Source organism: Schistocerca gregaria, chromosome 4 (genome assembly GCF_023897955.1).
Source record: "Schistocerca gregaria isolate iqSchGreg1 chromosome 4, iqSchGreg1.2, whole genome shotgun sequence".
In the NCBI taxonomy this organism is placed as follows: Eukaryota; Metazoa; Arthropoda; class Insecta; order Orthoptera; family Acrididae; genus Schistocerca; species Schistocerca gregaria.
The window spans coordinates 149,233,519-149,256,803 of record NC_064923.1 but is presented as its reverse complement, the minus strand read 5'-3'; the positions used below and the strand labels follow the sequence as shown (position 1 = coordinate 149,256,803).

The 23,285-nt window shown below is 45.1% G+C and overlaps 1 protein-coding gene across 3 annotated transcripts in view; it reads right to left on the bottom strand.

The window, feature by feature from the left end:
- The window catches only part of LOC126365953 (translational regulator orb2), a 1,712,650-nt gene that overhangs the window by 221,315 nt on the left and 1,468,050 nt on the right, over nt 1-23,285 (bottom strand). For all 3 annotated transcript variants that reach the window (XM_050008737.1, XM_050008738.1, XM_050008739.1), the window contains one exon: nt 15,978-16,028. In XM_050008737.1, coding sequence (XP_049864694.1) covers nt 15,978-16,028 — 51 coding nt within the window. The remainder of the gene's footprint in view (nt 1-15,977; nt 16,029-23,285) is intronic.

Genomic DNA, 23,285 nt, shown 5'->3' with positions numbered 1-23,285 from the left:
GCTACCAGATAGCGGAATGTATCCGTAGCTACACGTCCGTGCGGTAAGAAGCGCTCTACAGCGTCACATGCGGATTTGAAACTGCCTTTCTAACAAAAAATGGTACCCTCTGACTGCAATATCAGTGAGTCATAACTGGAATTAGTTAATATTTGTGAGTATATGAAATAGATTCAGGCAGGTAAAGCAGCGGGCAGACTTCGATCCATTCATAAGATAATGCGAAAATGTAATCACTCTCCGAAACACTTGTACGACCCATCCTAAAATATTGCTGAAGTGTGTGGGATCCGTGCCATATAGGAATAACAGGAGGTATTGAATATATAAAGGGCAGGACGAATGGCCACAAGTTTGTTTGACTGATGCGAGAGTATCACAGCGATGCTGAAAAAACTATGCTAGCAAACGTTTGAAGATAGTTTGCTTCTATCACTTGAAAGCCTATTTTGTAAGTTTCGAGGACCGACGTTACAGGATGAATCTGGGAATTCACTACAGTCCTTTAAGTATCGAGTCAATAGACAAGATTAGACTGATTACAATGAATGCAGAGGCAGTTAAGCAGCCATTCTTGCCATGCTGTATATGTGAGTTGAACGGAGAGGAACTATGACATGTGGTACCCTGGGAGTTACACCTTGCCGTGCAGAGTATGGATGTCGATGTAGATGTAGACGTAAATGTAGCGGGGTACTCGGGCACAGTGGGAGCCTATGCAGCGCCTGAGCGCCGAAGCGTGCGTTGTGCGCTGTTGAGAGAGCCGATGCGTGGCGACAGCTCATCTCCATGCAGATCGGGCGTCGCCTGCACGCGTGCACCTGTCTCTCGCTCAGCCTAGCCACAACAGCTGTCCCTCACAGTCCGTCAGCGGAACTGCGGATCAATGCATTTTTAACGTTCAGTTCCTCTGTTCTGCAGTTTTACCTGAACCGCACTACCGTATACCAAACATATAAAACGAACACCCGGTGAGATTGAGCGCGATAGCAAACTAACATAATTGTAATGAAACAGCAAACCAACATAAGTGTAATGAAACTGACGTAACTATAGAAGATTTGTGTCAGAGTGGAAAAATAACCCAGATATTCTACTTTTACAGCAGTCTCCTGAATCTTTGAGCGACCTGAAAACGCCTGACGCAAAACTCCATTCCCAGTGTTATCTCTACACTACTATCATGAGTTCTTCCACATGTTTGGTGAGGAAACTGCCATAGAGGGGAAACATTCGCTGGGCCTCAACAAACAGATAATATTGATAGAAAACTGAAAATTATGTAACATTTTTCTTGCAAACCAATATTTACAAAGCTATCACTCCTTTTATGCAGCTCCCAATCGATAAGCCAGATGGACATAAAAGTAACTAATAAATAAATAAATAATAAATAAAAACCTGAAAAGACAATACTATGGATTCAAGTTTCTAATATGTCTACGTTCGTCCAATAAATGTCAAAATAATTACATTATACATATTTCATGGGCCTGTTTCGTCTAAACGAAGCATTTTCGTGGTCGCAGAACGCGCGAAATGTGTCGCTATTCAAGCAAGCGAAATAGGACCATAATATTAGAAACAGAGTACCTCCACAAGCTTGGTTGGCACAGCTACTTGGCGATCATCTTTGAACGAATCTTGCGTACTTTATCTGGAGCATACAACAGGGTGATTCAGCTGCCCCTTCTGTTGGGTTTTATGCAGCTCACAGGGTTTTATGCAGCTCACAACGGCTCAAAATACCATGTGCAAGATTTTCATATTCTCTCACTCTCTACACATGAACTATTGGTCCCACACAAAAAAATGAACAGGGCCTTTTTGTAGGAAATTTAACGTAGTTAAAGTGAGCACCAGGATAGGTTTTTCTGCAGAAAACGATTTTCGAGTTATTCGACAAAAATGGGTCGAAGGTCAATTGTGTACATTTTCTTGAGTAATTCGAAAAATTTGGCCTCTAGTGGTAACGCATCCCAGTGCAAAATTCAAGTACATTAAATTTCCTAGATGAAGGTCCTTTTCAATTCTTTCTGTAGGACTAACAGTTTGTGCGTAACGAGTGTGTGGTGTTTGAAAGCATTGTGGGTTGCACAAAATCCTGCAGTAGGGGCAAAAGCGTTGCGGTTGCATAAAACCCGGAAGTAGGGGCAGTTGAAAACTATATAGGCCCTTGGCCGCACCCTATCAAAACCAATCAGAAAATCTCCCGACAGCTGTTTGTTCCAATACGCGGCTGCCCGATGGTTAACATGACTGCTCACAGAATCAGAAAATCCAAGTTCACATCCCAGTCTGTAATACATTTTCAGTTTTGAAGACATTCCTCACATTGCAGTTGAGCATTTCCAAACAATTTGTACTGATTCGTTTCATTCCATTGGTTCTTCGTTTATTTCACCCACATCAATCCATTTCTTTCACTTCAGTGCAACAAACTGTATTCGTGCACTCCATACTAGATACCTTGTTCTTAATATATTCTGCTTCTGTATATCTTTCTTTGGGGTTTAGTTTTTCGTAATGAGTATGATAACAGACGCTAACGACTTAGCTAAAGTTAAGACCTCAGCCACGATCTGAGTAAAATGCAGGACAGAGAGAAATAATATGAGACAATTCACGAAGGACGTTTCTTTCCAAGCATAAGTACATTGCCTCAGTAAAGAAGGTTGAGTCTTAACATTTCGCCCACAGATGATTAAAGACAGCGTACTACTAGTTTGGGTGGTAAGAGATGGTGGGAGAAATCAGGAATCGGCAGACACCTTCTGAAATGAGCGAACCAGGCATTTGCGTGAGGTGGCTTAGGAAAACCGAGGATGCGCGTCGCGCCTCAATCATTAGGCCACTTAGCTGCGTGATTGCCTTTTTCAAGACGTTCAATACGTAGCCATGAGGCCACAAGTTATCGAACCGACCTTCGTTGTACAAATATTACAGAAACGGTTGTGGATTGCCGAAATTCACCGAACTAGTTTCCTACTGGATCGTCGTCGTTAAGAGGGTGAAACGTCTTCTGCCACTGTCTAGGCCTAACAATATTTCCACTGTCGCCTAAACTGTCGTGTGACAGAAATTGTATAATAATTGGCATTTGAGTGGCATTCGGCACATTTTTGGATATGCTTCTTCGGACCTGGGTACGACCAATCAGAAAACCAGATGTTTAAGGAAAAGCTGTTCTGTCTCTGTAGGCGACGGGAATCACTGCTCGCTTCCGAGTGACCTCCTAAAAAAGACTATGATCATCCTTTAGATAGCCGTATGAAACACCTTTCTGGATTCGTCCGTGTGAGAACGGAAGCGACTACTTTGCAGTTCCCCTTGCAGAAACTCTCCGACGCTGACTTCTCGAGACCGTTTTTGCTGCTGCGCCAGGGAGAGGAGTGCTCTGTGAAGACAGCGAGTGTCACTTGTTTGTGTCAGAGCGCTCGGGAGCGGAAGGTGACCTAGACGGGGAGCAGTAAACACGTTCATTATACCGCGCCACACGTCGCCAGTGGCTGCCGCACACGGGACGCCAGTTTGACGAGCAGTCGCCGCGCCGCGCAGCGGATTGTAATGTCACCCGCCGAGCGAACTGGTCCGGGTTGCCGCAATCGCAAGCACGCCGCCATTGTTCCGTCTTTGCGGACAAATGGCTTCTCCCTCCCCAGAGCAGTTTGCTCTTATCGCCGGCGTTGCTACGGCTACACGTGCTGCGTTGTCAACGCTCTCCTCGCGCTGTTCGGTCTGCAGCAGGTGCACAATCCAGAGAACTGCTGCTCTCCATCGTATCGTGCAGCAACTACTTCCGCGGCGAATTTCATACCAGTGGAATGGAAATGATCTTACATCTACATCTACATGGATACTCTGCAAATCACATTCAAGTGCCTGGCAGAGAGTTCATCGAACCACCTTCACAATTCTCTGTTATTCCAATCTCGTATAGCGCGCGGAAAGAATGAACACCTGATTTCCCTTATTTTATCGTGGTGATCGTTCCTCCCTATATAGGTCAGTGTCAACAAAATATTTTCGCGTTTGGAGGAGAAAGTTGGTGATTGGAATTTCGTGAGAAACCCTGAATCATTTCTCTGACACTCTCTCCCATATTTCGCGATAATACAAAACGTGCTGCCCTTGTTTGAACTTTTTCGATGTACTCCGCCAGTCCTTTCTGGTAAGGATCCCACACCGCGCAGCATTATTCTAAAAGAGCAACTGTTGCCTGGTGACATGGCGCATTGCCAGCCATAAAAATTCTAGCGTTTTTGGGAAGAAATGGTCTTCAAGTAGCAGAACACAACCATTTCCAGTTAATGAACTGTTCAGTTTGACCACAGTCCGCACTATTGTACAGCTTCCACCAGGTTGCACACTATCTTTTTGACAGCTTGGGTCCGGCTGTTGTGGCCGAGCGGTCCTTGGCGCTTGAGTCCGTAACCGCGCTGCTGCTAGTCTCAAGTTCAAATCCTGTCTCGCGCATGGATATGTGGGATGTCCTTAGGTTAATAGGTTTAAGTAGTTCTAAGTCTAGGGGACTGATGACTTCAGATGTTAAATCCCATAGTGCTTAGAGCCATTTGAACCATTTTTTTTTACCATGCCACGATTTTTTTGTCACGTAGGTTCCAACCGATATGGTAACGAACACAGGAGAGGCTCTGCTTCCATAGCCCATTAACGCCAAATTTCGCCGCACTGCCCTAACGCATACTTTCGTCGTACGTTCCACATTGATTACTGTAGTTATTTCATGGAATGATGCTTGTCTGTTATCACTGACTACTCTACTCAAACGCCACAGCTCGCGGTCGTTACGTTAAGGCGGTAGGCCACTGCGTTGTTCGTGGTGAGAGGTAATGCCTGAAATTTGATATTCCTGGTACATTCTTGAGATTGTGGATCTCGCAATACTGAATTCCCTAACGATTTTCGACACGGAATATCCCATGTGCGTAGACCCAACTATCATTCCGCGTTCAAAGTCTGCTAATATCCATTGTGCGACTATAATCACGTCAGAAACCTATTCAAATGAATCACTTGAGCACAAGTGACACCTCCGCCAATGCACTGCCCTTTTATACCTTATGCAGGCGATACTACCGCGATATGTTTATGTGATATCGCTATCCCATGACTTTAGTCATCTCAGTGTATGTACTGTCATATACAATCAACAGATACATATGAGACTTAACCAGAATTTCTGTTAGTGGAATTGAGTGAATTCTGAAGAGAAAAGGAGAGATTATGGTTTAATGTTCCGTCGATAACGAGACGGAACAGAAGCTCTTACTGAATGAAGACGGGGCCGACCGAAGTAGCCGTGCGGTTAAAGGCGCTGCAGTTTGGAACTGCAAGACCGCTACGGTCGTAGGTTCGAATCCTGCCTCGGGCATGGATGTTTGTCATGTCCTTAGGTTAGTTATGTTTAACTAGTTCTACGTTCTAGGGGACTAATGACCTCAGACGTTGAGTCCCATAGTGCTCAGAGCCATTTGAACCATTTTGATAAAGACGGCTAGCAAATCAACCCTGAGCATATAAAAGAACAATTCTCTTACCGTTGTGGTTTTAAGTGATTTAAGTGGACCTGGTCGTAAGCAGGAGGCCTACGACACGAACTTTGAGTGCCCGTTTAGTTTTTGGCACTATTATCTGGGGCATCATGCGTCTGATATCACTGAAAGTGAATTATATTATGACTGACATCTTATAGTCTGGAGTATAGATGAGAAAACAAGGAATATTTTTTCTTCTAATCATTATTTGCTTTAAGGAGTAAATCAACAGTGATATGTTGTGTACCCCAAACAAGTGGCGACTTGTGCACAATTTTATCAGTGTGGTACAGTGCAGTCGCCTATGGCCGTTTGACTTGCAAGGGTAGTAATCATAACTAAATTAAATACGTCAATTTTATGTACATAAATTGAATTGTTTGGATAAATTTAAATTTATTACTAATCGTTTAACAATGTCGGCAATAAAACATAAATAAAAAAAGAAGATAGTAGCAACGGGAACCGAACCAAGCCAATGAATTTCGAGAATTGCGAGTCAGTGCGCTTGACCAGTCGGATACCTGCCTTTACGTGAGCTGCTCCGAAGAATCCCTTCTCGCTCTACGCTTGCACAGCACGTCACACGTACTTTCAAAGAGAAATACTGACCTAGTCCCTTCTCCCAGTTGATCGTAGCACGGCCGAGATTCATTGGAAGAATCCTAAGGAAATGCAATCAGAAAACAAAGTAAGTAGGTTACAGTACACTTGTTCGCCCACTGCTTGAATACTGCTCACCAGTGTGGTATCCGTACCAGATAGGGTTGATAGAAGAGATAGAGAAGATCCAACGGAGAGCAGCGCGCTTCGTTACAGGATCATTTAGTAATGCGAAAGCATTACGGAGATGATAGATGAATTCCAGTGGAAGACTCTGCAGGAGAGACGCTCAGTAGCTCGGTAAGCCTCAACATGTGGCGAAATTATGAGTCCCTGTCACGACACCTTCGGCTACCTTTGGTAAGAACTTTGTTACGTTTGCGGCATTTGAACTGCAAAATATGGCCAGACCACTAAGTGGTCGCCGAATCAGGATCGAGGGGAGGAAACTGGGGTGGATGAAAGAGAATCTGTGGCTGGAAGAGGCCCGGTAAGTGCGTCTGGCGACAAATCGGCCCTCACTCATGTCGCAGAAGTGAGGATGCCGGCGGGGACGAACATCCAAATGAAGTGAGGAATGGGCCGCATCAATATTGCACGTGGCAGGAAGCGGTACGGCGCTATGCGTTATTCACGGCCGTCGACGGGCGTAGTAGGTGCCGATCTCAGCTCCTGCCTCTGGGGGTGGTCTGCGCGTTCACGCCTCTGTTCACTGTCACCTGCCATCAGCAACCCTTCATACCCTCATTTATTTACGTAGCGAGTAGTAATTTCCAGTTATTTTTCTCTCCGCATTTTCCCTCCCGGCCTTTCCCGTACAGCTACGGCCACATCAGCTGTCAGAATGACAGGGTATTAGTCCATAAATCCATTAGCTGTAGTGCGATCCGAGCAGGAAAAAAGCGAACGCCGGGAACAGGAAGAGTGCGTGGGCGAGGAGCCGGCGGATCGTGTTTCCGCGGTGTTACTGGCGCCCCTGGCGGCGACCGCGCGCAACGCCCGCCGGCGCACCGCAAATATTTGTGCGCTTCCGCGGCGGGAGAGCTCGCTAACCGCCCGCCGTTGCACAATTACATTTGCTGCGGCGCGACCGATGCAAGCGAATTCGTTGAAGCAGACGAATAACATCGAGCAAAAATAAAAGTCTGGCGACAAACGGTGTGTGAGGAGAACATGGGACCTGGTTTCAAACTATTTCTATCCTGAAGTGAAGTGATGAGAAACAGAACAGTAACTCGCCCGCAGCAAAATGGGGGAACGAGGCGTCCGTAGTTTGTTAAAGGAACTGTTCCGACATCCGCTTACCCGTAGCCGATAATGCTGGATTCCAGCAGCTCGTCTTCAACAATACTCCGACTTCCATTTCATAACTAGTGATGTATTTACGTTCCTAGGATAACAACCACGCCGGCCGGGGTGGCCGAGCGGACCTAGGCACTACAGTCTGGAACCGCGCGACCGCTGCGGTCGCAGGTTCGAATCCTGCCTCGGGCATGGATGTGTGTGATGTCCTTAGGTTAGTTAGGTTTAAGCAGTTCTAAGTTCTAGGGGACTGATGACCTCAGAAATTAAGTCCCATAGTGCTCAGAGCCATTTGATGAGCCACTCTACGAATCCAAAGGTTCTAGGTCGATCTGCAATATGTCTGAGGACCTTTCTGTCAGTTATCAACTCCTTCACCTCTGACAATGACTTATTAATGTGAAAAACGCTATGCTGCATCGTGTTTCTGTTCAGAGTCCACGTTAAACTGTAGCTTCCTCTGAGACTCTGCTGGGTACATCAGATCAAAGGTACGAGGAAGGCAATGACGTAACGGATCGTATAGGACCATCCCTAATAATGCATTGTGGTGTTCGAACCAATCTTCTGGTCGATGACAACTTTACCTTTCTACTACCTTCACTTTGAGTCTTTGGCTGTAACAATTTAAAAAATAATATTTTCTGTGAAAAAAATGAAACCATACCATGAACAGAAGTGCCAAACTGCCTCTTATTCGAGAATTGTGCACGCAAACTCCACTATAGGTAAACATGCAAGTCAACATTCATTCCAGTTGGAAAGTGTCATAGAGCTTAGATGAAATTAGATCAATATTACAGGGCGAGTGAGTAAAATCATAGAAGTACAGAAATTTACAGTTTAAAAATAACTCAAGGCTCGGCAGTGTTTGTTTGGATGCACGCCCGTCTTCTAGAATTGTAACTATTATCCACAATACTTGTATCTTGCGATATAATATGGGATTCGCGTCGCGCTTAAATTTTGTAAAAAACCATCCTGCTCTTTCTCCAGCAAACTGAACGGCACAGACTAGAGAGAGAATTTTACAAAAATACACTTACATGCCCTTACGAAAGCGGAGCAAATTACTCTGTATTTCTACATTCAAGTCTGCTAAACGTATAATTTGTTGTCAACGCTATCTCTGGAAACGTAAAACGCTACTATGCACGAGTATACAAGATTATAATTTACTCTCAACCTCCTCCCAGTCGCTTTTGCAGATCAGTTTGTGCGCTTTATTTCACTAATCGGTCACAGGAATTCAAGAACAGCTCTAGGAACACGTGTGCTTTTGTTAAAGGTCGTGTCATTCGAAATGACTATAGGTGTACTGAAGATTTCTCATACAGTTCGAAAAATACACCCTCTGAGTCTGTTAATGCATGTACAAGTTGAATGATTGAGTCGAAAACATCATAATGGAGTAGAAAATATCAAGGCGTACTTTTGTGGATCCCCCGCAGAACACCCGCTCATATACTAGCACAAGCACTCAAGGGTAGCTGTTTTTAAATAATGGTATGTGTTATTTAAAGCGTCTTTTCCTTGCGCAGGCACTTTAGTGTAGGTGCTCACGTAGAAGTATTTGTGGCACAGACTGTACATCAAAAGAACAGAGCTGGTATGCGGTAAGCGGTGACGTATGACAGTAGATGTCCGCTTTCCGGTTGCATGTGGGAAAGGCCTTCAAAGAGTGTCGTTGCGCCATAGTGGTGGGAAGTTACACACACACACACACACACACACACACACACACACAAGGCAGTGACGGCCACGCTATGTTTGGTAATAGTACCAGCCGAGTGAACAGGATATGATTGTGGTGCTGCGATACGCCATACAAGCTGCGTTGATGTAATATATGGTGGATCGTTCACCGAGCTTTGCAGCTGCTGGTCACATGGTACAATTCATTTCCTTCTTTTCTGATACCGACTAATCTGCCCACAATAATGTCCACTAAAATAGTGTACAGAGTGTATATAATGTACATCACAGAACACAACTATGTCGTTCTCACTGTCGATTTATTCGTCCAGAAAATTGAAGAAAGACAAACGCATAACAGACATCTTGAAGTTGCAAGCTATATATGAATACCAAAAATGTGAATGTGTATGAAAATTTTATGCTAGCACATGGATTAGTAAGCCAAAGACAAGGGAACATCGTTAACAGGAATGACATGTGTTTCATTCAGTGAACAGATTTTGAAAAAGGGAACGTTTATAGCGCTGTCAGACTCAAGCGGAAGAGAGTTCGACAGATGTATTGAAACAGCGTAAAGCTGTAGTTCTTCGCAAGACACAAAAAAGAAAAAGAAAAAAAAACCAGATTCGTTCTTCAACCGAAGCAATAGTTGCTGACCGAATGATAGCAAAGCGCGAAAAATTGTAATTATTGCTTATCTGACGTCATTGTCGTATTGACGATGCAAAATGTGCTATCAGAGAGGTGCAGTTCAGATAAGAACATTACGTGAATGTACTGTCACTCATTGTTCGAGTCCGCAGTCTAGGTGTCTGTGTTAACGCTCTTTATTTTGTTTTTTCGTTTAACTGCTCTTATAAGGACTGTTTTACAAACCATATGTGCCATGAGACGTAGCGTGGCCACAAGCTGGGTCGTGTTTCGCAGATTGAGTGACGTCGTTACCTTGATATTCCCTTGCCAATGTAATCAGAATTCGTCCTTCGGTTGGCAATCCATGTAACGCAGAGACAAGATTACGCCATTCCGTGTTAGCATATGGAGACAAGAAGGTTAAAACAATTAGGTTTGCTTTTAAAAGCTGTCAGCGAGTGCGTGTTAAATGTTCACAAGCAAGGAAGCAAAGCTAAGAAGTTCAGTGCCGGAAATACAAGCGAGTCCTTCCAACCTCTCCTTCATTGGATTCTGAATGTCTCAATTGAACATGACTTCTGACAACAACGGTAACTCGAACTGACAAAGATTTCAGTACAGTAACGGCTATATCGAGGATGTGAGCTGCCGGATGTTTCGTGCATCTCTAATGCTGAGGTTATGTTTGTGCGAAGAAACATCGGAGGACAAGCTCGGGTAGAACAAGCCCTTGGTCTATCTAAAGAAACTTTCCCTGCATTCGTACTAAATGATTTTTTTTTAACTGAACCATCACGATCGAATCATTCTTCTGGTGCGCCACCCAAAAATCGACATTTTTTCTGTTCAGTAGTAACTAGGCCTACAAGAATCTTAATTTTTGTCATCTGAGCGCCTGGAAAAGCCAAGCAATGTGTAATACGCAGCTATCGTTTTACATTACGTCCAGAACTTTGACATTATTGCACTCTGGCCTCGTGTTTGAGCTGATTACGTTCACAGACTGCGTTTAAACTCTGCGAAAACAATAACATTGATTTTCACTTTTCTGCGACACCTTTTCTAAGGGAACTGAAATTATCGTTTCTGACATTTCTTGCTTATCGACCAACGAGTATTACCACTCAGGTCAGCTGGCACTGAACCCGTCACGTAAATGTCTTCGCAACACGCAACCCCACCTGTTCAGTGTAGAGCAAGTGATAATATTATACTGTTAAAAAATTATACAACCAAGCTTTTTATGTGGATTTCTGTTTCAGGTAATCAACATATTAGCAGCAATACTGAGCCGAGATGCGCCGTCCTGACACCAGGTACAACTGCAAACTTACTTGGTACTTGTTAAGCATAAGGTGGCTTCGCACACTTGTTGTCAAGACGTACCTAGTTACTAAATTCAGGAAAAGAGAACGATGTAAGTAAAAGTTTGTGGTACTACACTTCATCAGAAAAGGTGGTGGCAACAGGTGATATTGAAGAAGTTTTACCAATTACGCATGTCTGGGCTTCTCAGAAAACGGGAGGGACTAGCGAACATGTTTCGTTGCAACTCGTTCTCCACAGGATTGCTGGTGATTGCAGGAGACTCGAGAGCTTATCCTACACATTTAAGGTGAAAAAGAGAAATATGAACAGAATGAAAAAAGTAATGGGACTCAACTGCTTGTCAGAAGAGCTGTTTGTATGTTTTGAGTAAATACCCATCAAGTTATTCTTCAAAAAAACGTATGGTAATCTTAGTGAAAAATAAACGATGCCCTACGATGTGTACCAGATCTGTGCCAGGCTCAGGCTGAAATGCTGACTAATGACTAAAGTTCCGCAGTAAAATGAAATCTTAATGGAAGCAAGGAGTGACAACTGTTTTAATCTGTAAGTATCAGATTGCGCGGATTTATGAGCTTGGAACCACTTTTCATTCAGCAATGTAGGAATGTTGTTACGAAATCTCTTCGCAAGTTCTAGCGAATGGTGAATTTGTACTACTTCATTTCCGTCGGTAGTTCGGTTTCCTGCTTACTGGATAAGCTGTTCAGTACAACTTTCTGGTGCTTTCCGGGCCACATGCCGGTCATGTGATAAGCTTGCACGTGTGAGCACCGTTTTGCAACTGAATCAGGAAAGCTACTTCCTATTACACTTGGAACTGAAACACGTGGGAGTTATTGTGTACTTTCACACAAACAGGAAACACAGTGTATATGGAACACGCAGTATATCACTTTGCTGACCATAATAGTGCCATCTCTTGATCGAAGATCGAGGACTATCTGTATGTAGGGGACCTCAAGCAATTTTAAAATGCGACACGTTGGTCGTTTTTAGAGACACACTTCTCTTCGTTGGGCTATAATGAAAAGTCACAAGTGAAAACAGGAGTATAATTACAATATTTCTTGATAAACGTATTAGCTATATTTCATTACTGCAACACGAATATGTCGAATTTGGTCATGATAGAACTGATAAAGGTTTTAAACGGAAGCTTTTCGTTGAAAATCTCGACAACTCACGAAAGAAGTGAAAAATCTGAAATAATGCTTTTACGAGGGGTTAGTGAAAACAGAAATATACAGAAAAAGCTGAGCGGGTCCAGTAGCATGAACCAGCCACGTGATTACATGTCAGTAACAGTGATGGATAGCTGTGATTCAGCTAATACACGTAATAACAATTGTACCAGGAAATAGCTCAAGGAAGAAACCATCACATATTGTTTCAGACGTGAGTAGAAAAAAATATTTTAGGAGCAACGGGCCAACAGCTTCATCTATCTGCAACAGCCAAAGCGCTACTTTTGTTGCTTTCGATGACTAATCACCTACAGGAACCATGGGCCCTCAGAAGACTGGATTTACCAGGGTTAGGGTATGACATATAATGCCCTCACACTATGTAACCCTCCAGCGTTGTTCATAAACACCTCCGGGGTTTTAGAAGACACCTGACCGAAAACTACAAGCCGTAGAGAAAATAGGCAGTGGATGGAGCACGCCACCGTGTTTTTAACTCAGGTTATAGGTGATTAGTGTGACACCGTTTGTGACGTGGCAAACGCGAGTACAGGGGGAAGAGCACATGCGATCCGCTGAAGACGGTCCTGCTGTTACCCGGAAAGGCGCAATGTCAGCAGCCCGCTTTGCAAATCTCTTCATTGGGTCGAATATCTGCAGGCGCAAACTAATTAGATGCGATAACACGGAGCGGATAAACTGTGTACATATTCTGACACCCCCATCGCCTAGTGCAACTACGTCCCCGCACATATTACGAATCGAAACTTGGGGACATGCTCTTTCTACCGATATGTATTTATTTTCTGTATGTCTTATAGTTTTCGCGCAGTCGCCTTCTGAAACCCTTGAGGTTCTGGGTGGTTATATTTAAAGTGCGGCTGCTCACAGAGTTCCACTGTTGGCTGTGATTATAGTTGTCAGCGAAAGTTGGTAGATATTCTGATGTGTTAATGCGAAATCGATATTTGCTGGGAAATAAAATGTTGCAATTTTTGTCACCAGTTGCAAATCTGGCGCTGTGAATGCAAGAAAGACGTAAGATAGAAATGTATCCATATGTGATGGATTAGGCACGGCATGTGGGCAGAAAAGATCAAACAAGTGAGAAAGAAATAATACTGATATTATTGAATGCTGCTTACAAAATTTCTTCAGTATGAGCACCGGTGACGTCGAGGGGATGTTGTAGAGCGCCAGGTTTCCACCTGATGGCCAAAACTGGAATTAATTTTTTTCCCGTGTATTGGTTCCGAGATAACGCGAAAGTATATCTACCAAGTTTCGCTGCCATACGATAATGACGCTGGACCTGCACTTTAATTGTAACCCCTCAGTACTTAGGAATAATCTTGTAATTCTTGTTGGAAGCAAATCAGACAGCAAAGAATACAGGCACTTGGATCTGAACGCAGGACGACCAAAGTAAGTGTCTGACAAAAGGGCGGCAGCGGCGTCCTTTCGGACATGGTGCTCCCGCTCGGTCGTGGGTTGTAACCTTATAGGAGCGCGCAGCCCGGCTCGCCTCACTGTGTACGGGACGGGGACGGGGACAGATGTTGTGCCATACGGGTCGGCGACACGCGCAGGCGCACATTGTGGCCGTGGGCGGCAGGCGCCTTCGCCGCAAGTCGGCCGTGGGACGCCGTTACGAAAAGTTCCCACAGGCGCGTTCGTGACACGTTTTTGGTCCGAAGGAAACCTCCCGGAAAGCCATACTCTGGCACAATCGCCTTCTTCTGCTAGGAAGTAACTCGCTTTATGATCGCAGCGGCGAGTAAAACCACACGTAATGATTTCAGTTTAAGGATGTCATCGATTCCCACACATTTCGCCGTGTGAAACGACAGTGCGCGTTGCGATGAGACACAGGACGACGTTGTTGACAACCTTCAAGACTGCTGACACCCCTGGACAGTTCAACCCTTCTCTAAGTGCTTTTGAGGGATAAATCGTCATTGAAAGCGATCACACCCCATTGGAGTAGAGCGCGACTACGACTATAATTTTTGCTCTCGTGTACAGGTTGCAACTCCTGCTTTTGACGAAATTTGAACGTGTCAAAAGCAGCACAGGGTGCATATGCATTTTCAGCCCTCTTCTTTCACTTTCACGCCCTCCTTCGGCATGACCATGGGGGGGGGGGGGGACGTGGCGGGGGGAGGGGAGGGGGCGACATTGACGTAAGAGTGCGTAAAAGGTAAAGGGTCCCCGCAGTTTGGCAATACCCTCGCTTGCACAAGCCCACATTTCACATTTATTGCGAATTTTAAAACTGTCTCTTTAGCGAGAACTGCAAAGTAGCCACACATGCCTGTATGGTGGCAACTGGTATCGAAGGGGTGTCGAGCAGTTGCCTGCCTGCAGGGGCCTAGGATACTTCACAGGTTTTGTCTGTAAAGGCAATTTTTTTAAAATTCTCAATAAATACGAGCGGGAACCACCGGAGGTATTGCGGAACTTGAGGGTCGTATAGTGACCCTTTGCCGTTTAATTCAAGCATGTGTCAATGTCGCCGTCCTCCCGCCCCCAAACCCCTGATAACGCCACAGGAGGGCGTGAAACAGAAAAGCTCAAAATGCTTTGCTGCTTTGGATTACGTTCATCTTTCATCAAATGGTTTTGAACGGTCCCTAGTGCTTCCAACCTGTACACGAGAGTAAAAATTGAGGCCGCGCTGTACTCCAATGGTGTGCGACTACGTTCAGTGAGGATGTAACACCAGAGTGCACTTAGAGAAGGGTTGAAGATGTCAGCGGCGTCTCCCTGTTACTGATCGCAATGCCAACGGTCGTTTTCGACCGCGAGAGGTGTGGGAGTCAACGCCCCAGCGAAAGGGGCGGTTTCATTGACGACCTTTATGCCACTCCTGTAGCCTTTTGGTGTCGATTCTGAGTATCGGTATCTCTGAAATATTTTCTTCGGGCACCCATAATAAAACCGCGTGATTTCAACGCTGGGCGTCGCGGTTCTGACTTCCATCGCAGAGGCGTCAAAAGAAGGGGTGAAATGTGGGTGAGAGGGGGTGTGACGACCTTGCCATCTTCAATGAATGTAACTCGATCTTCTGGTGGAGTATGGAACTGCGGCTGTTCAATGTACAATAAAAACAATAACAATCGCCGTTATATAGGTTTATTTCTAGGCAACCAGTTTCGACGTTACGCTACGTCATCTTCAGGTCTGGAATGGAGCAGGATGACGTAGTGTAACGTCGAAACTGGCTGCCTAGAAATAAACTTATATAACGGTGATTGGTATTGTTTTTATCGAACCTTGCCATCCTGTGGAAATCCATTCTTTCATTACCTTCCCGTTCGTCGAAAACCGATACAGCAGATTTCCGGATCCTGACTTAATGATAAATAACGAATTTTTTTGAGAGAGAGAAAAGATCCTGTTGAATCTGCATCGTTGTTTCAATGTCTCACACAGACTCATTGACAACTATTGTCATACGATATCACAGTGTACATCGCTGATCTACCATTGGTTTCCCGTAGCTGTAGCCTCGCAAATTGTAGGATGCTTTAGTCAGAGCAGATGAAATGATAATCTCAACATAGTACACACCGCTAAAGGGAAAACGACAATCAAGATAAACGTAGTGAGCGCAGCGTACATTGTTTGTTCGTGATGCAGAAGACAGATAACTTGGCGTACTCACCATGCAGCTGGGCCAGCGACTGCAGCGCGTTCGTGTTGCAATTGATGAAACCTGCAACAAAAATGAGAATCGCTCAAGTCATGGAGTACAGAGAGGATATCACTTTTCCCATTATTTACGTGATATGAATCAGTGCTGTAGTTAGTAGGTGCAGCACATCTGGTTCTGACGCTGCTATCGGTAGTCTGCTTTATCGATGTAGGGCCGAAGAGTGATGGAATCACTCGTTCGCACCCTGCACAGTGCTTCGTTTGTGGGTTATGGCATTTGATAGATAGCTTTGGATTACTGTAGCTGCACACAGCTGCATTGTCCTAAAAAGTCAGCTTACTACACTGAGGACCACAGTTAAAGGGTTACTTCTTTGAAACTCCCTAATTATCTCCCATTGCGACGCAGAAGTTCGAAGTTTCACTCAAAGGTGCATTACGTTTCTCTGCAATGCTGCGAGAGCGTGACGTCCTCTGACGTCACCCACTCAGACAGCAAGGTGCCGACGCACGCGAAAAAAAGGGCACAGCTCAGAAGTTCATATCAGGTGTAAAGTGAGTTAATGTCACACCATGAGAACATCCTCACACCCACTGTTTCCCACATTTGAACTCTTCTTTTGACGCCTCTGCGATGTAGATCAGAATCGCCCAGCGTTGTAATCTTGCAGTTTTCTTATGAATGACCGAGGACAACATTTCAGACACATCGCCACTCAGAATCGACACGAAAAGGGTCCTGGAGGTGGCACAAGGGGCGTCAACGTGTCTACCCCTTCACTTGAGTCCTACACATTTTGCAGACGAAAACGACAGTTCACAGTGCGATTATCAACATAAGGACGTTCTTGCTCACACTCCCAGACTATCCAACCATTCTCTAAGCACATCATGAGGCTGCAATCCGTTGCTCTGGTATACAGGTTGGAGCCACTAGGGACAGCACAAAACCATTCGACGAAATTTAGTCGTGATCCGAAGAAGCAAAGGGTGTTAACGCTTCTTCGGCTCTTCTGTTGTATAAAACTGCAAAGAGACCGTCTGTAAGGCCTCAGTGCCCCTCGTGCATCTTTATTGAGCACTAAAATATGTAGCTCTAAAGAGACTTCGATACCGGTTTAACGTAGTGGCGCTCTGTTGCTGCTCTAGCGCATCGCCTTCGACATCCCTTAGACAGTGTATGCCCGCAAGCAAATGCTGGAGCGTCGGCAGAGCACCACACAGTGGAATGGTTGTTGAAGTCTTCTTACAGGCAAATTTTTATTGTGGTCAACAATGGTGCACAAGTGGTAATGAGGGTGCTGCCGAGTTGTGGATCTCCCCCTGATCACACCCAGACGTGCGCTAAAAAGTAGGACTGGATAAACGCAAAGTACTTTTGCTGCTTCGGATCACTCTCAAATTCCGTCGAATGGTTTTGAACGGTTCCTAGTAGTCCCTGCCTGTATACCAGATCAAAAATTGCGGCCGCACTACACTCCAACGGGCTCAAATAACTTTCAATAAGGTTGTAACCCTACGATATCCTTAGAAAAGGGCTGAATCGTCTGGAGTAATGTCAGCAGTGTCAGACATTGCCAAGAACGCCATCCTGTTGGTCATAGTACTGCGAACTGTCGTTTCCGACTGTGAAATTTGTGAGCATCAACACCACAAGTGAAATGGTGGTGTCATTGATGCCCTTTTTGCCATCTCCTGAGGCCATTGATAACAAAACCTCGTGATTTTAACAATGTTCAGATCTGATCTCCATCGCAGAAGGTTTGATACGTGGGGGTGACTGAGTGTGACGACATTTCCACAGTATACAACATCATTAACTCACCTCACGTGGTCTGTTTTTCGCATGTATCGACACCTTGCTGTTTGAAGTGTCGCCGAGCCCGAGAGTGACGTCACAGGCCGTCATGCTTTTGCGCCATTACATTGGAACGGTGCACGCATCTTTGAACCAAATTTTAAATTAATGCGTCGCAATGGAGACAGTTACCGGGTTTCGAAAAGTGAGCGTTTAATTGTGTTGCGCATTGTAGTTAAAAAGTCATATGACAATGCTACAGGTTTTTTTGTCTTGCTTATGTCTATTGTTGTATAATGATTGCATTTTCGCGAGTCGTTAACTTGGACTCGTTGCTGGTGTTCGAAAATCTTAACACCGAAAGTAATCAAAAATGTTCAAATGTGTGTGAAATCTTATGGGACTTAACTGCTAAGGTCACCAGTCCCTAAGCTTACACACTACTTAACTTAAATTATCCTAAGGACAAACACACACACCCATGCCCGAGGCAGGGCTCGAACCTCCGCCGGGACCAGCCGCACAGTCCATGACTGCAGCGCCTCAGACCGCTCAGCTAATCCCGCGCGGCCCAAAAGTAATCCCGCCGTTGCAATAATTACGCCTGAGTCATAGGTGCAGCGGGTTTCAGACTTCGATTCATTCGTAGGACACTGCGAAAATGCACACATTCTACAAAGAAACTAGGTTTGTAGCAATCGTGTGACACATGCCAGATTATTGTTAAAGTGTGCGGGATCCTTACCAGACAGCACTAACAGGGAACATTGAACGTACCATAAAAAGAAGAACAGCACGGAACGGCACAGTTTAGTTCACTGACAGGAGAGAGTCGCGAAAATTTTGAAAAACGTTAACTGATCAACGTTTGAACCCAGGGACCGAAAAGACAGACAATGCGCAGACGTTTAGGCAGTCCTTTCTGTGTTACATAAGCGAATGAAACTGAAGAGATTTTTATTCGTGGTACAACAGGAAATACTCCTCGCTATGCATGCACTTCGCAGAGTGTTGATGTACATGTATAAGACGGCAGTCAGCTCCCCCCACCCCCCACCCCCTTTCAGACTCATTAGAATCAGTGAAGCCTCCGCTTCTTAAGCCACACCTTTCTACCGAGAATTTTTGTGTAATGAACGCATTGTTTGTTCCGTCATTAGTCACTGGACTAATGTTTCCAAAAAACAGCTTGTCATAATCTAAACGTCTGTGGGAACCTCCTTAGCTACTTCTACAGCATGTAATCCTTGGGAAAGGTTTTCCACTAAGTTGTCGTACAGTGGTGACGATGTTATTTCTCACTCTTCCTACAGAACGGTGAATAGTTATAGCCTGCGCTCTAGTTAATAGTGAAAGATATACAATGGCATTGAGGCCGGGACTTTGTGTAGACCGATTCCACACATCAATCTCATTTTCATTGAAGCGTCATGCAACGGTTCAGACATTGTGGGCCGGAATACTTTGCCGTTAGGGAAGTGGACCGTTTCTAAATTATTGCCGCATTCAGACAATAATGCTGTTGGCTAAATCTTTCTATAAATAGCTGCGTTAATGTTTTGAGCTGAAACCAGGAGGACTGCGCCGGACCACCACAACACATACAGCAAATTTCACGTAAGTATAAAACAGTCGGGCCATTTCTGTCGAACAGCGTTTCGCTAGGCACTAGAGCACTACACCCCTTATCGTCAGTTAGTATTGTCCTACTGCTCTGTAGATCAATGGCGGTGTGTTTGCACCACTCTAACAACAGTTCGGTTTCCTTTTGGTAGTGAACGGCATTCGGGCAGAAGAATGACCACGAAAATCGATCTATCGTTCAGCCTCTGTGTTTATGAGCTGCAACAGAAGCATTCTGGAATAACTGATAAGGATGTCAGGCGATTGGCTAGTTCACTAAACTTGTTCGGTAGTTGCTGTCAGTTAGTTTCTTGGACCTACCAGAGTGACGACTTTGTGACATTTCCACTTGACAACAGTGTCGCTAAAAGCAAACTTGTGTAAATGAAATTCCTGTAAAATGTATCTTACGAACGTGCAAAACTGCAATCCCCTGCAATGAAACGCAGTTGCTGAATACTCAGTACACTTTCTTTGCCATTTAAAACGTCAGTGTTGACGTCAACTGCATGCACGTATACCGTTACGGATGCGTAACCTGATGTCACACGGTGAGAGATTTTTTTATAACATTATTTTTCTTTGATGTTAGGAAGAAGTTCCTGAAGCAATATAAGATGGGCATTACGCAGTTATTATATCCGTGGAAAGGGGATAACGCATTTATCTTCAGTGCTCAAGACGTCTGTATAGCGCCACGCTTTATCTTTCTAACAATTCTCAGTGCCTTCTAGAGCCGTACGCCTTGTACATTAAGCCAACTCTTATGGGTGGTTCTTTTGGCCATAAGAAATATGGTGCCTACGGATACACAGAACGGCTTTCCCAGCCACCACGTTACGCAGGGGAGGGACTGATTAATGATAATGGGCCAAGATTTTTGAACGAAATTGCTGTAGCTGTGCTGTTCAGAAGTGCGACGCAGTATTCCTTCGGACATTCATGGAGGAAATTTTTGTTAATCGTGACCCTGAAAGTCTTTGTTACTCTGTTAGTTTTGACTTTTTAACGCGTCATCAGAAGTTACTACTCTTCCTCCGCGACTTCCTGTAGCATCTTTAAAAAAATTAATAAAAAATACAGACGCGCCTCAACGGGAACTAATGTTATAACAAAGTTTCTCTGGATAACATTGTACCTACTGCAAAACACGCAATATATCTTCTGTCTGTTTCTAATATAAGGAATGCCGTTCGTCTGCCCTACGTCCGCGACTCACTGCAACTGACTGCTTCGTATACACACTGGCAACTACCAACTGGTCTCGGTCACATTGTTAACAGCTGTCCTCACTAGAGAACAGTAGCTTTGAACCGCAGTTTATACTTGTGCTTCAGTGAAATGACTTGTATCGATGTGGTAGCTGCTGAAACACCTACGTGGGCCTACTGGCGTGAAATGGTATTGTGTTTGGTAACACGAAGTTAGCGCGCGAGGCAGCGAGAGTGCAGGGCATGAAGTCCCAGTTTTGAGAGCCGGGGGCGCTGGCTCTCATGTGTATGCAGGCGCCGGCCGCCGCCATTCAGGGCGGCTGTTGTCGCGACCGCGGCCACAGGCGCCTTCAATAATTCATGCCGGCTGAGCTAGCCGGGTCTACTGCGCTCCGCTGGCGGGCAGGTCCGGGGCATTTTCTGAAACGTCTTCAAAATCCCAAGCGTGAGTGACGTTCCGAAGCCCGCCTCTGATACGCGTCTTACATCAAAACATACCTCTCTGCTGCGTGTGGTCGCACTGTGAAAGTACGAAAAGCTGTCTGAATTAGCCCCGCACACACATCCTTCAGTCAATTCAGTTTCAGTTCCCCGATGACTATTGGTTCCAGCCAGATTCCATAATTCTCCAGTGCAATCGCATTCCTGTCTGGGCTTCCGTGTGGGGAAAAAGAGGACCTCCAGACTCAAGCAAGACGACAGCTGGTTGTGTAACTTCCGGTTTCTGTGTTGTTAGCATCCAAACACAACAGGGTTCAGCCGGCCGCTGTGGCCGAGCGCTTCTAGGCGCTTCAATCCGGAAAAGCGCGACAACTGCGATCGCAGGTTCGAATGCTGCCTCGGTCATGAACGTGTGTGATGTCCTTAGGTTACTTAGGTTTAAGTAGTTCTAAGTTCTATGGGATTGATGACCTGAGATGTTACGTCCTATAGTGCTGAGAGCCATTTGAGCCTACACGGTTCAGATGCGACAGGTAGTGGCTAACTGGACCTCGGGATGAAAACGTTAAGCCTCCGGTTAAACGTCTGGATCGACGCTGTGAGTTTTGAGGAGACTACACAACGATCTGGCATCTGGTATCAATTTCTCCCTTCCTTTCGCCGCCGTATTAATTCATTGCAGATTAGTCACGATACTACACTTACCGAGTATCTATTAACCACCTACAAGACACCATTACACATACGTGTAGATCCGGGACAACTGGAGAAACGCTGCCTCGTCTTGTTGTTGTGGTGTTCAGTCCGAAGATTGGTTTAATGTGATTTCCCACTCTAGTTTACACTGTGAAAGCATCTTCGTCTCATTGCCTAATTCTATCTTCTGTACTATACCCCTACACTTCTTTTTATCTATAGTCCAAGTTTCATCGACTTGTGTTAAACGGCAGTGACACATCATGTGAAAGTTACTTTCGGCCTTAAAGTTTTTCACACCAATGTTTAATTCATCCTGGTAAAGGGTGACTAACAAAACACTTGTTAGCCGGCCGAGTGGCCGAGGGCTTCTAGGCGTTTCATTCTGGACCCGCGCGACCGCTACGGTCGCAGGTTCGAACCCTGTCTCGGACATGGATGTGTGTGATGTCCTTAGGTTAGTTAGGTTTAAGTAGTTCTAAACCCTAGTGGACTGATGACCTCAGATGTTAAGTCCGATAGTGCTCACAGACATTCGAACAATTTGTTAAGTTCCATAGTGCTCAGAGGCATCTGAACCAAAACAGTTGTTGGTTACTGTTCATCACCCTTTAACTCGTACCAAGTAGGCTTAACAGAAGAGATAGGGAAAATTCAAAGAAAGGGGGCATTTCCCGGGATGGTTTAATCGACGTGGAAGCGTTAAAATGCAGTGGCCGCCGCAACAAGAAAAAAATGGTTCAAATGGCTCTGAGCACTATGGGACATAACATCTGTAGTCATCAGTCCCCTAGAACTTAGAACTACTTAAACCTAACTAACCTAAGGATATCACACACATCCATGCCTGAGGCAAGATTCGAACCTGCGACCGTAGCGGTCACGCGGTTCCAGATTGAAGCACTAGAACCGCACGGCCACACCGGCCGGCTCGCAACAAGAGATGTTTTGTGTGTCACGGAGAGGACCAGTGGTAAAATTTCGAAACCATACGTTCGAAGAAGATTTGGGCTACATGTTACTTTGTCCCACATGCACCATTCGCGAATGGAACTGGGAAACGGTTAGGGGTACTAGAGGTACCCTCCGCCACACACCGTAAGGTGGCGTGCTGAGTATAGATGTATATTCAGGAAATCGCATTTACTGAAGTGGGAAAGACACTACAATAGTTTTTCACAACATTCTTTAAGTAGTGTCCAAGTCGAGGATTAACTTAGGTCTGCGAAAGAACGTCACCGTAACAGTGGTACAAGTACACTCGTTACGTGGCTTCGTGTTAGTGGTGGGGCTACTTCCACTTTTGACTTTTCTCGGTGCTCTTCTGGACATTCGAGATGAATTTATCTGCAGTCGCGGAGCAGGAGGGCGTGACACGGAAAAATTGCGCGGAGAGCGAGGCAGTAAATTCGCTAGGCGCCTGGCCAGCTGGTCGCTCTTTATTTGAAGAGAAAACTTAATACTGAGGAGAGCGGCCGAGATTTATCTGGCGGGCGCCGCGCCGCGTCGCGATATTACTCGCGCTGTGCAGTCGTGGCGTGAGCTGCGA